At 36.5% G+C, this 17,063-nt stretch overlaps 1 protein-coding gene across 1 annotated transcript in view; it reads left to right on the forward strand.

Moving 5' to 3' along the window:
* The first annotated feature begins 3,901 nt into the window (after positions 1–3,901).
* ANKMY1 (ankyrin repeat and MYND domain containing 1) overlaps positions 3,902–17,063 on the forward strand; it is a 42,705-nt gene continuing 29,543 nt past the window's right edge. Inside the window, exons 1-7 of the mRNA XM_032225662.1 lie at positions 3,902–3,940; positions 4,889–4,911; positions 6,486–6,795; positions 11,620–11,766; positions 12,108–12,577; positions 14,696–14,912; positions 15,887–16,051. Of these exons, the coding sequence (XP_032081553.1) occupies positions 3,902–3,940; positions 4,889–4,911; positions 6,486–6,795; positions 11,620–11,766; positions 12,108–12,577; positions 14,696–14,912; positions 15,887–16,051 (1,371 nt within the window). The remainder of the gene's footprint in view (positions 3,941–4,888; positions 4,912–6,485; positions 6,796–11,619; positions 11,767–12,107; positions 12,578–14,695; positions 14,913–15,886; positions 16,052–17,063) is intronic.

Genomic DNA, 17,063 nt, shown 5'->3' on the forward strand with positions numbered 1-17,063 from the left:
GTCTTTTGTGTTTCAATTGAGGTTTTTTTTTTGTAAACAAGATCCAGGTTTAACACATTATTAAGATTAGATATGAAGGAAGCAGTGAAAATGTAATGGATGCTGCCAATATATTATATAATGTATCAATAATTATCCACAAATGCTGTTTAAAAATGCATAGGTACCAATTCTCAAAATCTTTCACTTAAAATCTCATTTTCCCACAGCCTTCATCCATTTTCTAGCCCAACTGACCATAGAAGAATACATGGAGACTAGTGGTTAAGCAGTTGGAGTCCAACACACTGCGAGATTTAAGACTTCTCTGAGACCATAGCAACAAACAAAACATCAAAAATTCCAGATCCATTATTGAAGTCATAGGCTCTGTAGAATTTTATCTAAGTTTTCTCCTTCTCTCAAACATATATACACAGAAAAGCAAGTCGCACTGACACTTCTAGCCTACACTCAACAGGTGGGTTCATAGCTGCTCAAAGTCATTATACAATTTTTATTTCGGTCTTCAATTGGCATACTGATATAACAAAAGGTAGTGATTGGAAAATACCTTGAAAATCATCTAGTTCAACTTGATGCCTAGTGCAAGATCCCCCATGAAAACATCCCCTAATAGCAATAAGAATATTCTACTGCATCAATTCTGACCCAACTTTTACATGAGAGCCCTTCAGATACTCAAGACAATCTGTCCACCAGTCTTTTGTTTTTCAGCTAATTATATCCCTTTTCTGTATGTATGTTCTCTTTGGAGCCCCTTTTTATTCACCAGATTTCTTCTGAACATCTCCAGTTTGCGAACATCTTTTCCAAGAATTTGAAGACAGAAATGTATGCAATATTTTAGCCATGGACAGACCAAAGCAGAATAGAAAGGAATGGTAACTTCTTGATTTAATTATCAAAATGTATTTATCAAATTCCAAAGCCATTCAATTCTAAAGCCATTCTGGGGAATTTACAACTTAAAAAGAATAATAATATAAATGGTACAACTAACAGAGGAGCAGCACATAAACAATAAACCTAGAGAGACACCAAAACAAAGTGAGTCTCTTTTGTTTATTGTGTTCCCATGGCCCTGGAAAATCTTCAATGATTTCCTAACACAAAACTGTGCTGTGGAGGGAGATCAATCCAGAGAATAGGAGTGTCAGGGTTCCAAATAGCATCCAAAATTAAATCAGAGTCCAAGGCAAAGCATTCCTCAAAGTTCCAATTTATTAAGAAAGCCATGTTGGCACATCTGGGAAAACCCAAATCTGAAAGCTTCCCAGTTTTCCCCACCCAATTGAAAGTCTTGCCCCCACACCCACAAGCCCATCACATGGTACAATCTTCCACTGCCATTCTGGCAGTTATACCCATCCAGTTCTGGTCAGGTGTAGAGGTACAAAGACAAAGGATGACCTTGGCTTTGTAGAAAGAATTTTGTTATGGCTACATAGCATCTAACTCCATACAATCCCCCCTCCCATTTTCCCACAATAGAAAATGCATAGTAGAATAATAGAAAGTGTGGCAGGCCAAAGATCCAAAAGAAAAGATGGCTGCAGGCCTGACAGGGAGCTTTAAGAGTAGACATGACATTGTCTAATTGACAGGACCTAAAGTCCACCCTGTTGGACTTTACTAGATGAGTAGAAACAACTGGAGACAAGCAGTCCATCAGAGAGCCCTAAAGAAGAACCAGGACCTTAAATTGTACCATGTAGTCAACTGCCAAATAGTCCAGCTCTTGGTGTAGTGGGGTCATGTGAGCATAATGGGGTAACCCCATCATTAGTGTGCTCTTGCATTCTGGACCTGATGCAGCTTTCAATACACCCCAATACAGTGTATTGCAGTAATTCAATTGTGAGATAACTGGAGCGTAAGGAACTATCTGAAAGAGCTCCTTGTTCTGATTCATTTCCGGCAGTTTCCAATGAATAATTCTGGAAACTTGGTCATAATTTAAGTTTGTGAAATTTTGTTTCAGTCATTAATAAATGGTCAATTGTTTCATCTGTTTCACTATAAAGACAACATTTTCTGTTTGTTACATGTTGAATGTTTGCCTTCCTGCAATTAGTTGGTAAACTTTTGTCTTTAGCCATTAAAATAAAACTTTCAATTTTTTTAATGTTCCTGAACTTAACCAATGTCATTTGCAGTTTTTATCAGATTTTCCTTCCTTCAAGTACTAACCATGGATTGACTTGTACTTCCAATTAACAAATTGTTTTTTTCAACCCCCCCCACCCAAAATATTCAACCTCTGTTGTTCTCAAGAGTTTTCTTGATCAACTTCCTTCAGCAAGGTTTCTTGGCATTTTTTAATGTATAATTCAGGTCATGTTTTTCCCCTCCAGTTTGTTTTCCAGCCAATCAGATGTTTAGACTAGCACTTTTATCTAGTCTTCCCAGAGAAGTGATAGGCAGATGTTATTGTTTGATGGTGTTAAGGACATCACTGCAGCACATAAGCTGTTTCTGCTAAAGCTGTTAATGGCATTCAAGTGGTGTTCCAGTTTCCAGATTGCCCCGGAAGTGTCTACTACTATTGGTACTAGCGTTGCTTTCTTTTTCCACATTCTTTCTATTTTTATTTGCCAGTCTTTGCATTTGTGATTTTTTCCAGTTCTTTCTTTTCTATTCTGCTGCCCCCAGGTACTACAACATCCTCTCTCTAGACTTTTTTTTTGCTTTTCTTATTGACAATTGTTAGGGATGTGGTAGGTGCTTGTCTGAATTTTAAAGTCCTAGAGCACTTTAGCGTCTTCATTTTTTATTACTTTGTCTATGGTACCTTAAGTTCCTGCTTGCAAGTAAATGGTATTTCTTGTAGATACTCCAATGCACAATTTTTGCTACTTTGTCATGCTGTTGTTTCTAAGCAATTTTCTTGCAACTTCTAACTAGATAGCTCACTATTTCTTTAGCTCATTTGCAAGGTGGCATTTGCTGTCTGTTGCCCTTCTCCTCTTCCCAAAAGTGTGAAATTACAGCTTCTAGTTCTTAACTGGTTTTGGCCTTCATATACATCAAGTTCTTCCCAAGATAGGATGTTGTACTATCTGTCTGGATCCAAGCAGTGTGGCTGATGGAAAGTCTGTCCAAACACAGATTTTCTAGGTGCTAACGTTTTTTGGTCTAGCCCCCAGTGTGCTGATAGCCACTGGGACACCCATGTTTGATTTATGCCATAATCTCAATTTTGATTTCCATATGTTAATACTTTGAAATCTTCTCCAATTCTTTATCTTCTATTCTATTATCACCTACTATTGCCACATCAATCATCCACATTACTACCCTTTCCATCACAATTAAATCTTTTGTGTTATGAGCCAAGACTTTTATCAGTTTGCATTTAGAATTCCCACAATATTTTAACCTACTATATTTCTAGATGAATTTGAACTGCTTGCTGTAACAGTTCTGTAGGGACAGCTGCTTTAGGCAAGATGAGATGGTACTAAGCCCTGTATGAGAACCTTTTCTTCTACACAGGAGCATAACTGGTGAATTAGTTAAACAACAAAACACGAACATCCTTACTTTGAACAAGAAGGAAGTGCTAAGATTTAAAAAGATTCCTGGAATATAATCTAGATCAGTGTTTTCTCAATCTTGGCGACTTGAAGTCCTCTGGACTTCAACTCCCAGAATTTTCCAGCTGGGGGGATTCTGGGAGTTGAAGTCCACAGGACTTAAAGTCCTCAAGGTTGAGAAACACTGATCTAGATCAATACACCCGCCGAATTGTATGTGATCCCTGAGAAAACCAATTGTAAACTATTACCATTAGCTTGTTTCCAACGAAGCATTTTCTCCCAAAGAGAATTGCTAGTAAATAAAAAATCACTGCGAGGTGGAGCCTCTTCGAACTCCAAGAAACCCCGCCTTGATCGCTATGGAAACTCAGATGCAGCGCAGGCCAGGCAGGAGAGGGGTATCCAGAGCTGCCCAGAGAGAGAGAGAGACAGAGACCTGGCCGTCTTTCTCCGCTACCTGCGCCGGTTTCCTACTGAGGGACGACAGGAGCAGCGCTTTGAGCACGTCCTCGCTGACTGTTACGTCTCTGCTCTCCTCCACGGCCCTTATGAGGCGGCGTCTGCGGGTCTGGCGGAGCCTTTCCCGGCCTTGAGATCGAATGGAGGTCATTCAGGCTGCCGCTGCGGCTCTTGGGTGGGTGGCGCTCTCTGAGAGGCTCGGTTGGGTCTTCCCCGTCCGTGCGAACCAGATTCCTAGTCTCAACGGACCTCTGGCGGAAGCCGGCGGCAAGTGTGCACAGCCACGTGAATCGGGAAAGGGGCCTGGCCAAAGGCTGCGAAGGCGGAATAGGCGGACCGCGGAGCCGCGTGGCGTTCACGTGTGAAATGGAAGGAATGCGGTAGACGAAAGTTTCCTCTAGCCTTCGTGCTCATCTTTTTTTTTTCTTTTTGCAACGAGAAGGTTTTGTACGTCTACTGGGTGCTGTAAAAATAAATATATGTTGCTTTGGGTAATCAACTGCCTATGGAGGTTCTCAGTCATCCGGGTCATGGTTGTCCCAAAGATGCTTTTTCAAGAGGCAACTCGACACTCTGTTTTTTCTTTGAAGACGTTTCGCTTCTCATCCAAGAAGCTTCTTCAGCTCTGACTGGATGGTGGGGAATGTCAATTTGCAAGGAGTATAAATCTTTCCATTCCCCATCATCCAGTCAGAACTGAAGAATCTTTTTGAATGAGAAGCGAAATGTACTCGAAGAAAAACCAGAAAGTTCAGTTGTGTCTCCAAAAAGCACATTTGAATATCAACGTGCTCTGCTGTGAATGTGACACTAAAGTGCAAAAAGTGCAAACAAATGCCCTTAGGAGTTCATGTTAATGTTGTGTTTATAATTTGCTTTTAATACAGAACGATGGGGCTAAGCATAAGAGGTATAGAGATATTAAAGGCCTCTGGGTGTGAGTACAAAATACATCCAGAGACTTAAAGTGTCATTAATCAAAAGGCATTACAATTCTATATTTTTTTTCTTGGTAATTTTTCCTCTCCAGTAGGGTCAGAGATGACGATTGTGTTGAGAAGATACAAAATAATTTCTGAAACTACCTGGATCCCCTTTACAACTGCTTGAATGAGGAAAGGCAATTGTATGAAAATCCTTAGGAGAACGTACCCACCCTTGGACAGGAAGGATGTCCTAAGTTGCTTGTCCAGTTTTTTTTGGGGGGGGGAGGGGTTGTGGTAGATAGTCACGAAGTCGTGTGCAACCCATCGCGACCCCATGGACAACATTCCTCCAGACCTTCCTGTCCTCTGCCAGTTTTTTTTTTTACCCTGGTGCAATTCATTTGTCTTGGATTAATGTACAATTCCTATCACAGCCATCTTGGTTGTCTGATATAACAAAATAATACTCCTATTGGAAATCTTTGTGTTGGGGAAAGCAACACTAGTGTACTTAAATATGTACTTTATATAGGGCTGAGATTATTTGTTGCATTTATACTTTAAGCCAGAACCTAGAATATAAAATTTGACAATTCCATTCAATTTCTAACTTGCAGAGTTAATCTTTTCAGAGTTAGGATCCCAAGGAACTAATTGTATTCTGGGAAGGAGAAATTGTATATTGTGAACTAAATTACTGAGGTTTAGATATAACAGCTAATTATTTAGGATTTGTTTGCTGGCGTAGCTCAATGAATACATGTAAACAAATATATTTTAAGCACAGGGAAAGAACATGTGTCTTACCAGTGTTTCTGTGGGAGAATTATGTGGATATATTTTTATGACAAAATTCTGAGGATGGTGATAATTTTGAATGGTTTTGTTCAGTGGGATAAAAGCTCTTGTGCTACATAAGCATGATTATAAAAATATCAACCCAGAGCAAACAATATTTTAAGAATCACTAGGTTGCATATTTCTTGAAAAATTTAGCAAGTATTTCTGAACCTATTTCCCTGCCATAATTTGTTTTAAAATGTTATTGTACATCAGCGTCAACCCATCGCAGAAATGCTGTGTTTTATTTAAAATGCACAAAGCTTTCAGGCCACTATTTTTTGTTCTTTCACTTTATGTGTTATTTTGACTTGTCTTCAAAGTTGGTAACAGCAAGTTGATATTTAGAATAATTATGATAATATCTGCATCCAGTCCAACATTATTTAGTTATTTTAAGATGCTACTGTCTTTTGCCCTTTTCCTAATTGTGCAACATATAGAAGCAACCAAATTGCTTCTTTTTGGAAATTTATATTTGATTAGGTTTAGTAGCAGAATTGGTACAATTCCAATATCTTTGACATATCTCCTCAAAAATAAACTTTGCTGATTTAAATTAAGCCTATATCCTGATAGATGAGCATAGGATTCTAAGCTACATACATTTACTTGCAAATCATTTTGAAACATTTTGTTACTGTTCGTATGGAAGAGCTGTGGTATTGGATGAATTTAGTTGATAAAGAATAGTAACTGTTCCTGCTTATGATTTCAGACAAAAGAAACATAAACCAGGAGATGGTTTCTCAGCAAATAATTTATTCCCAGGAGAAGAAGAAAGTGAAATTGAGACTGAGCAGATATCTGCTGTTGATTATGAGCGTGGTGAAGAAGAAGAAGAGAGAGAAGTTTATGAGGAAGAAAGTAATGAACAGCAAGATATATTAGTTGAAGATGATCTGAACAATAATAGGATTGAGCATAAATCTGGAGTGCAAGAATGGCCAGATGGTTCTTGCTATAAAGGCGAATTTTCATTTGATTTAAAACTTGGATATGGAGAATTTGCCTGGAACAATGGTGAGGTAAACTGGTTTAATATTTAAAATGTACTTATTTTGGTACCGTCTGTAAAGTATTATTACTCTTTCAACTTCACATAATAAAAACAGCTAGGCAGAGTCAAGGTTAATGTTCATGCCCAAACATGCATGCTCAGAGGTATCTGTCACAATATTTTACAAAATACATAAGACGGAAAAAGTCCTGACTTTTTCTAATAGATGACAATTTTCAGACTATTTTAAAAGCTTTATTTTATATATACTAATTTTAATAAATTATTTCATAATATAGCTATTTTGACTTATTTTTATTTTATTTTTGGAAATTGGATTTTGGTTAGGCAGATTATGATTCTTCTTATAATTTGGCTTCTCTTAAGCTTCATGAGTCCAGGACTATGTGTGTTATTATGCATGTTTATATGAAAAAGACCTTATATTGCAGAAATGCCTATAAATAAGTTTGTGCATCTATGCCTGTGATGGTGAACCTATGGCAGATGTGCCACAGGTGGCACGCAGAGCTCTCTCTGCAGGCACGTGAGCCGTCACCCAGTGCGGCTCCACTGTGCATGTATATCTGCATGTATATCCTCTCTCTCTCTGGGCAGCTCTGGATACCCTCTTCCGCCGGCCAGCTGATTTTCTGCAGCACATACAGATGTGTGCATGCGTGGGGGTGTGTGTGCATGCGCGGGAGTCTGAGGGGTCATGTGCATGTGCATGTGCAGGGGATGGGGATGGGGGCAGCACGGGGGCATGTGCAGTGCCCCCCCCCACAGTCGATTTTGGTCCCAGGATGCTTCAGGCAGGCCTGCTAGGGCTGCAGGGGTGGTTGCGTGCATGCATGGGGGGAGCGCGATGGGATGCATGCGTGACCCTATACTGTGATTTGATCCATACTTTAATATTTATGGTTTAGTTTTTCCAACATTTAGCATGTAATCTAACCTGATTTATGGAATGCATTATAAATGTACATTTGCTTTTCCCAGAAGTTTCCTCTTTTACTAAAAAAACCTTTAACAATGGCTGATAGCCAGGTAGCACCAATTACTTTAGCACAAGAAAAAGAAGGAAGGAAGGAAGGAATACTTCAATTCATTTACAGTGCATTTATAAATATTCAATGTTACTTAAATTCACAGTTCTGAATATTTGATAATAATATGAGGTTTAGGGAGTCTGTATGCCTTGTTCTTAAATATCCCAATTTGCAATAAAACTTTGTTTAATATAAGATTTTATTCGCCATATTTCTGTTTATTTTGTTTTTAACTACTGGGTGGATCCGTATAAATAAAAAGGAAGTGTTTGAAAATGTATATTTTCTGCTAGTGTTCTTAATACTGGTAGTTAGGTTAAAGCTACAATGGGCTGTTTTAGGAAAATATATTTTAATTTACTCATTTATACCCCTCCTTTATTATTTTTATAAATAACCCAAGGTTATGAAAATTTCCAACATACATTCCTCCTCCTATTTTCCCCACAACAACAACCCTGTGAGATGAGTTGGAGAGACTTGCCCAAGGTCACCAGGCTGGTTTCGTGGCTAAGGCAGGACTAGAACTCACTATCTTCTACTTTCTAGCCTGGTGCCTTAACCACTAGGCCAAACTGACTCTGCAAATATTTTCCTTGTCCCTTATTAGCTTGTTTTATATGCAGATTTTTGAATTATTAGCTTGCAATGGCTAATAGATTGGATTTCATACCCCCCCTGGAAAAAATTCTGTAAACTACTAGTCTCTTAATAGATTTTTAAGGAATTATTTATAATATTTTCTTGTGGGGAATCAGATTGAGAAGACAATAATAAATAATGTCTGAATGCCATTATATATTTAAACTGAGAGAGATTGAGTTTGATAGAAAATTATTTGTTAATGATAGTCTAGCTACAGGTCCTATTTGCTCATTTCAGATACAATTTGTATGTTATTTATTTTGTCAATTATTTTATCTTCCTTAGTTACTGTATACTGAATAATGGTTATAAGAACAGAATCTAATATATCATTCTGAAAGTAGATATTCAGTTCTCTTTTTTTACTGTGATAAATCATGCAGTAAGTGGAATATTAATGAAATTTACCAGGAATAAAAGTCATGGATTGGTTAGGGTTTATAGTTTTGTTTGAGTTTTATCCTCCATAGATTTCTCTTTTATTAAATGTTGTAATTCTCAGTACGTATATCTGCAATTATTTCCTATGGATGAAGTCAAGTGGAATAAATTTCCTACGCTTGCAGATGATGCTTCAAATTCTTTGAAAATATCACTTAAAATTTCTGTTTTTGATCCTTTCTGAGCTATGATATATACTGGCAGTCGGTTGTAAATTACTACTGTCCTTCAAATATTTCTTATCAACTTTCTCTGAGAACTTGCAGATTTCTCTCTTAATAAATATATCAATGTGTGGAATATAGGTTGGGATTCAGTGCATATGTGAAGCATTGTGCATATTGATTGCTTTCCTAAGTGTCCTATAGATGCATCCCAGGATAAACTTTTTAGAAAACAGAATGCACAACACTCATGAGTGTTTGAAGCATCTTTATTTATAAGAACAATTGGGGCTAGAATCTTTAGGTGGTCTTTGTAACATGTTTTGAAATAATTATTCATCAAACATACATATGGACACCTCTTAAACAAAATATTATTTTATTGATTGGTCTATTTCAGATACTAAACCTGAGTGATGGTTTAGCCATTAGGGTTCTTTTTAAAATTCCTGCCTGGTTTCCTGATTTTCAGTAATTATAATTTACTAATATTTTAGTAGGGTAAACAAAGGTTTCCATAAACCAGGTTTTCCCTTTAACTCAGAGTTGGTTATCTAATTCTACATATATGAGTTCTGTGTGTGCTGATGTTTCTCAAGTTTGTTTAATGGTTTATGATGTAAAAAGACTACGGAGGTTGAAATTATACCAAAATTCAGAATATTCAGTGAAACTGACTGAAAGCAGATTCAGTGCTTACAAAAAATATATTTAAACCAATTCATAGTTATTTATTAAATTTCTTATGTAGAAGTGGTGTTAATCATTATATTGATTTTCAAAATATTTGACTTAGTCAGATTACTCTCCCTGTCTTCAAATCATGTGGGTAAACATATAGCTTTCCTTCAAACTTGCAGCAGAATGGGTGAACACTATGAAAAGAAATAAGCAGGCCTAATGTGCATTCCCCATTTAGTATCCGTCTTATACATATTCAGGTTATATATGTTCGGTTGAACCTCTCAAGTGAATTTAGATCACATAATTTATCACATTTAAAACTTGTGTTTTCTTTGAAAATTAAGTGCTCTTCCACTTCTTATAAATACTAAATATTTTTTGTAGTATTTGCATTTCATGTAGGGTTGTCATTAGATTAATTATATATATATTCTCTTACTGTTTAGAAAGCATAACTATATACATTGTATTAGTTTATATTTATTAACAGATATTTCTAATGCTTGATCTTATCTAGTTTTCTTTCAATTTTCTTAAAACACAATATTATTTGTTCAACATGTGTTGTATAGACAATACCAGGAATAAAATAGAAAAATGCATACCGCTCAATTTTTGCTCAAGCTTCTTTTGCTCAAGCTTCTTTTGTACATAAGCTCCTAGTGTGACATAATTTAATATAAATGTAAGTGTTATATAGTGGGTAAAGTGCAATGATTTTGACATGCACCATCTGAATTGAGAATAAGCCAGGCAATATAGAACTTGCATATGAATTCCTTATTCATTTCAACCTCCTTTGTATGCTTGATAAATGTGTCCACACTTTTAAAAAATTGTAAAACTTTGACTAGTCCAAACATTTAGAAAGAATAGATATCAAAGCCATCCTGAAATTTTAAAAATTAGATAAGAAATTAAGAATTACACATTTAGACATTCAATTCACTATAAAACTGAAAATCTGGCATGTGAGAATGAAAAATGAAAAGTGAAAAATGGAATGTGCTATTAAGTTAACCTATTCTAATCTTCGAATAGCTTAATTTTCATCTACTTAGTTTAAGAATTGCTGCTGGAAAATTGGAATCCTCTGCAAAGAGATTAAAGAACTATAAAGTCAAAATCACCTGAGGTTCAAGCTAGAATTTTTCATCCTGAAACTTCCAAAGTGCCTTGTAATTTTGATATGTGGGATAATTTAGTCATGAAAATATATTTCTGTGTTTTGAAATGCTGTGATTGCAGAAAAATGCATGCAGAGGCTACATAATATGAGATAGATCCATGATGGTGAACCTATGGCACAGGTGGCATGTGGAGCCATTTGTTAGGGCACGCAAGGCGTTGTCCTGTCAGCTCCAGTGCTCATGCGTGTGCTGGCCCGCTGACTTTGGCTGAAGTCTCCAGAGGAACAGACTTCCAATTTGCCTGTTGGGCCATTTTTCGCCCTCCGGAGGCTTCAGGGAAGCTTCCTGAAGCATTCAGAGTATCTCAAGGGAGGGGGGGGGGCAGAAGAGGCTGTTTTCACCCTTCCTAGGCTCCTAGGAAGCCTCTGGAGCCTGGGGAGGGCAGAAAATGGGTCCATCGCGCATCAAAAGTGGGGGGAGGGTGGCGGTCGCACGTGCATGCGCACACGGGGTTGCACGTATAGAATTATGGGTGTGGTCATGCCCGCGCATGACCACCCTGCACTTTCCCCGCTTTTGGCACGTGATGGCAAAAAGGTTAGCCATCACTGAGGTAGATGAACTATATTCATGAATGCTGCAGTATTGCTTATATTAATATTTAGAAATTCTCTAGATGTACTGGAATATATTAATTTAAAGTAGAATACATTTAATGTTTATTTCTTTATTGCAGAGATACATAGGGCAATTTTATAAAGATCACCGTCATGGCAAAGGAATTTACTTTTGGCCTAATGGCTCCAGATTTACAGGTTCATTTTATCTTAATCGTAAAGAAGGGTATGGGACCCTAGAGTTTGTGGATGGAAAACAATTTCAGGTAACCCTAAAGTTTTAATAATATTAAATTATAAATTCTAATAATAATATTGTACTATCATGTTTGTTAAATGAATAAGTTCAACAAATATTTGAGAAACATGTTTCTTTTCAAGATTATGAATGTTTTTAGGAGTAGCACAAAGTTTGTTCATTTATTTACAGGGTTTATATACTGTTGATTTCTTTCATAGTGTTGCTAATCCTTTTAATTTTTAGTATTCCTTGAATAAATGAACACACAAATAAATTAAAAATGCATTCTTTTCTGTATTTTGTCTTTATTATTCTGTCTATATCTGTCATATCTTTTTGTTTTTGAACATTTTTTTCCCTCTAAAGGGGCTTTACAAGGCTGATGAGCGTTTTGGACCAGGAATTGAAACTTATCCAGATAATAGGCAAGATGTTGGCTTGTGGCATCGAAACCATATTATTAAACTATGTACAGAAATTCCTGAGCATTTTACTCTTCTTGATTTCCCAGAACTCAGTATTTATTCTGATGCTCAGTCTAAAGAACAGTATATTTCAGAGGAAAGCACTTCTTTATGGGACTTGAATGAAGAAACGGATCCATTTTTCTACAGATTCAAACGTCTTCTCCTAAATGATGACAACTATACATTGCCTGCTGATATGTATATATATTCAATTGATGCAGATAATCTTCCTCTTACTCAATCCTTCTTAAAAGAGTTTGATTTTCAATATTTTAAGAAAAGAAAACACCACTCTTCTGAAAAACCATGGCAAATAACCAACATAACCCCTATTCTGGTTAAGATGCAGACAAACATATATAAGTATAGGTAAGAACTGATAATTGCTAATATGAAATTGTAGCTGAAATTTTATTTTCTGTTGCTTTTTCATATCTCTTTTCAATTGAATAGTTTAAACAATTTAATTACCGTATTTTTTGGAGTATAAGATGCACCCAGATTTTCACCCTCTTTTTTTGAGAGAAAAAGGTACATCCCAAAAAATATAGTAATGAATACATCATTTTTGCCTCCTGAAACCCCGCCCCCTTTGCAAAAATGGCCATACATAGTCTTTAGGAAGCTTCCAGAGTGCTCCTGGGGGCTGGGGAGGGCAACAATGAGCAAAAATGGGCTCATTTTTGCCCCCACCCCCAGCCACTAGGAGCAGCTCCTCCTTTGACAAAAAAGGGCCTGTTTTCATGAAAAATGGGCCGTTTTTGGGAGGTCTGCAGAGTGCAAAACCTTTTTTTAAAAAAAATTGCCTCTTCAAAATCTTGGTGTGTCTTATAGTCCGGTGCGTCTTATACTCTGAAAAATATGGTATACCATAAGCTTCATTCTATCCTTTCAATTGCTGATGAAGCCTGCTGATATCTTCTTCCTTACTTATGCTCTTAATTCTTCCCTAAAAGCCTGAACAAGTGATTATTCTGCTCATTCTTTTTCTTTGTGTCTACTGAAAGCACTATTTATCAGGTACTCAAACATATTGTTTAAAATATTATTTGAAATCTTGATTGATTTATTCTACCAGTTCTCTAACCCCATCCAAATTCCAGTTATCAGAAGTGCTTTTATTTATCATTAACTTAATATTAAATTATTTGTAATTAGTTTAATGGATAAGAAGATTGGTCAGAGAATTAGAGGGAGAGAAAAACTTAAGAAATAAGAAGAGTCAGGTTGAAAGGCAGAGATCCAATCTAGTCCACCATTATGTGACACACAGTAGCAACTTAAGAGGATTTGAGAAATTCAAATCAAGGCGAGGAGGGCTACAGCCACTTTCATTGGATGCCTTCTGTGCTTCAGGAACTATGAAGTTTAATAACTAAAGATAACTAATATTTTATATGACTCTGTTGATCCTCTTAAAATCATTTAAATGTAGAGTTGAAATAGGTGGCTCTCACTTGATAATATGGCAATGAAGTTTCCTAGCTGTACTGTTTTTAAAAATTACTTTTTTATTGACCCTCAATTTATTTGCATTTAGTTTGACTAATTGTTTAGTTCTAATACTGTAAAATGTGGTCATTTGGAAAAAATTATCAGAAATCCTGTGTAAAAGTGTGTGTGTTTGTGTGTGTGCACGTGCATAGGCACATAGGATTTATTTTATGTGCTGCTGCAGCCATTTTCTTACCTTTTTTTAAAAAAGTGGAGCAGTGAAAAACTTTCTTTAGTTGGATGATTAAAGTTTGTTTATAGCCTTTTAGATTGAAAATGACCATTTACACGATTGATTGTTCTTCATATTAAATAAATGAACTCAAGACAGAACAAGATTAAAGACTTTTCCCCCTTAGCTAATTTCCTGTGGAGAGGGAATGTCTGTGTGTGTGTGTGTGTGTGTGTGTGTGTGTGTACGTACGTACGTACGTACGTACGTACGTACGTATTTATGTATTTATGTATTGTGTCACAACCCCTTGTATGCCCAAATATGGGAGGGAGCATACTGCTTTCCTTTTCTGTCTTTCGGTTCACCCTAGGAGCCATCCAGGCAGAATGCCATTTTTTATGTTGCTTTTGTTACCTTTGTGTTGCATCTGTGCTGATAAATAAATAAAGGGAGATTAGTATACATCTATTTCAAACTATTTAGCTCTCATCAGCTAGCCATACCCTTACTGGGAATTATTTATCAGCACAAATGCAGCATACACACACACACACACACAAACACAAACACACACACAATGATAGAATGTTGAATGAAGGGGGATACTCAGTCCTGTGATTTCTCATACATACCTTCAGTCTGTAGTAAAACCCAGAATTACCATTCCACTAAGCATTAGACCAAAGATAGATAAGGAGAAGTAAGGTAGAAAAAATCCCACCATGTTTTATCTCTCCTGTCCTTATCTAACTAGCATGTCACAACAAAACTGTACTTCTATTGTATTTTTAGCTTTTTATGGCTTTGCTTACTTTCAGGCATTGCCAGAGTGACATAGACTTGGATATTAATGCCATTATCAAAGGCAACCGGTATGATTTTGGAGCTAAAGGTCCCAAAGAGCTTATTGCTGAAGAACTGATTGAGAAATCAGCAGAAGGAGACTATAGAAGAGTTTATGAAATTCTGAGGGACAATCTGGCCCATCCTGATGTAGCAGATATGAGTGGATATACTGCTCTTTCTGCTGCTGCTGTAAGTTCTTACTATATATTATGCTTTCTATCATGATGAACCTTGATCATGGTGGTCACCGTCATGGTGAACCCTCAAGGGTAGAAGTGCAGCTAAATTCAGATTTTTTTTTGTATTGTGACTGTATTGTACCATTGAAATACATTTAGCTGTTTGTTTATTAATTTATAGTATTTGTACATTGGTTCTTAATCCTAAAATGATTTGCAGTGGCTATAGATATGGGATTAAAGCAGGTTATAAACCAAACCTATTCGCATGTGTTAAGGATAAGGACTAACATAAAAACAAGTCTTTGAGAGATGCTTCAAATAAGTCATCACTGGGGCCTTTCATTACTCCATAGGGTAGGTGTCACTGAAGAGATGAGGCATCTTTGTAACAACCAGCTGAAACCAGTGAGAGCAGGATGTCCTGATGATTTTAAAATATCTAGAAGACTGAATTAACTGAAAATGCTGTATTGGTATTGTACATATAATCAGGCTAGAACCTAGTCTAAATTGAATCTAAATAATCAATAACCTTCAATAACCTTTGTAGTTAGATTACCTCCAGCTTAATTATTTTCAGCATGTTAGGTATATTTGCAAAACGTCAGAGGTTATTGCAGTTCTGGGTTGCTTGAGTGATTTGAAAGAATTTATACTATTTGTAAACAGCAATTGAAAATATGAAAAAATAGACTGTCACTGGACAGTCACTGTAGACTGATTTTTCCCAGTTTGATACCTTACAGAACTGGTTAGATTATTACACGTAGAATTTCCAGAGAACATGTAATCTATGCATTATTGGAACTGTAATCCAAATATATTTGGAGCAGTAGATGGGGAGTGATAAACTATATATATATATATTCATTCATTCATTCATTCATTCATTGGAAAAATCAAATTCATAATCTTGAAATGTGTACAGCCTGGAGTGTAAAAAAACTTTGTGAAAATAACTGAAATTGTTTGTTTGTGCAGTTGAATTATCACGAAAACATCATCAACCTTCTTCTAGATTGTGGAGCTGATGTGAATAAATGCAGTGATGAAGGACTATCAACTTTATCCATGTGTGTTGTTCACTATTTCCCTGCAGAAGGATTTCAGCCCAATATTGCTGAAAGGAATATCTTTTTAAAAGAAGTTAGTATTTCATAATTTATAAATCTTTTAATTTTCAATAAAGAGAGCATGAATTGTCCTGATTGTGTGGAATGAAGAGGTATATGCAAGAGATGTAAACTTATGTGACCCGTCAAAACCGCAGTAGACAAAACCGCGCTCGACGAAAGCGCGTACCTGACATCAGCAGCGCGACGAAAAAAATTAAAAATAAATTAAATTGAAATTAAAATAAAATTAAAGCAAGCCGATTCACATAAAGGTAAGGGTTAGGTTTAGGGTTAGGTTTAGGGTTAGGTTAAGGGTTAGGGTTAGGTTTAGGGTTACGTTAAACGTTAGGGTTAGGTTTAGCGTTAGATTAAGGGTTAGCGTTAGGTTTAGCGTTAGGTTAAGGGTTAGGTTTAGGGTTAGGTTTAGGGTTAGGTTAAGGGTTAGGTTTAGGGTTAGGTTTGGGGGGGTTAGGGTAAGGTTTTCGCTTTAATTTTAAATTTACCGCTCACAGCACGATGTTTTCGTCGCGCTGTGATGACGTCACGTACGCGCTTTCGGCGAGCGCGCTTTTGTCTACCGCGGTTTTGTGGTGGAACCGTAAACTTATCCCCATGATTTGAATTAACCAACCACACTTGCTACTATTCTGCTAAATTCAGTGGACAGTGCTGGATTTTCCTTTTGAAGTTGTTTAGGGTCTTTGTGTTTGTGAAACTGCATTTCTCAAACGAAAGTTAAATTTGCTAATAATCGTTTAATTTGGTTGCTAAGCTACGTCCAATAGGAATGGAGTTACCTACAATTCCTAATGTTCTTTGCTTAAAATGTTTATTTCAGTGTATTGTATTTGCTCTACTGCTCTATCTTAAATCCCTAAATAGCTTGAATTAGAGCTCCTTTATAGGGATTGGTCCGTAAGTGTCCTTTCTCTCACTTTTAGTTTTATAATGTAAAGTACAGCCAGTGCTTGTTGAAACTTTTAAAAAAGTATTTCTGATTTTTAGAAGTTTTTTTTTCAAAAACCAAATAGCAGTTATTGTTA

The sequence above is a fragment of the Thamnophis elegans genome, chromosome 10 (assembly GCF_009769535.1).
Source record: "Thamnophis elegans isolate rThaEle1 chromosome 10, rThaEle1.pri, whole genome shotgun sequence".
Classification (NCBI taxonomy): domain Eukaryota; kingdom Metazoa; phylum Chordata; class Lepidosauria; order Squamata; family Colubridae; genus Thamnophis; species Thamnophis elegans.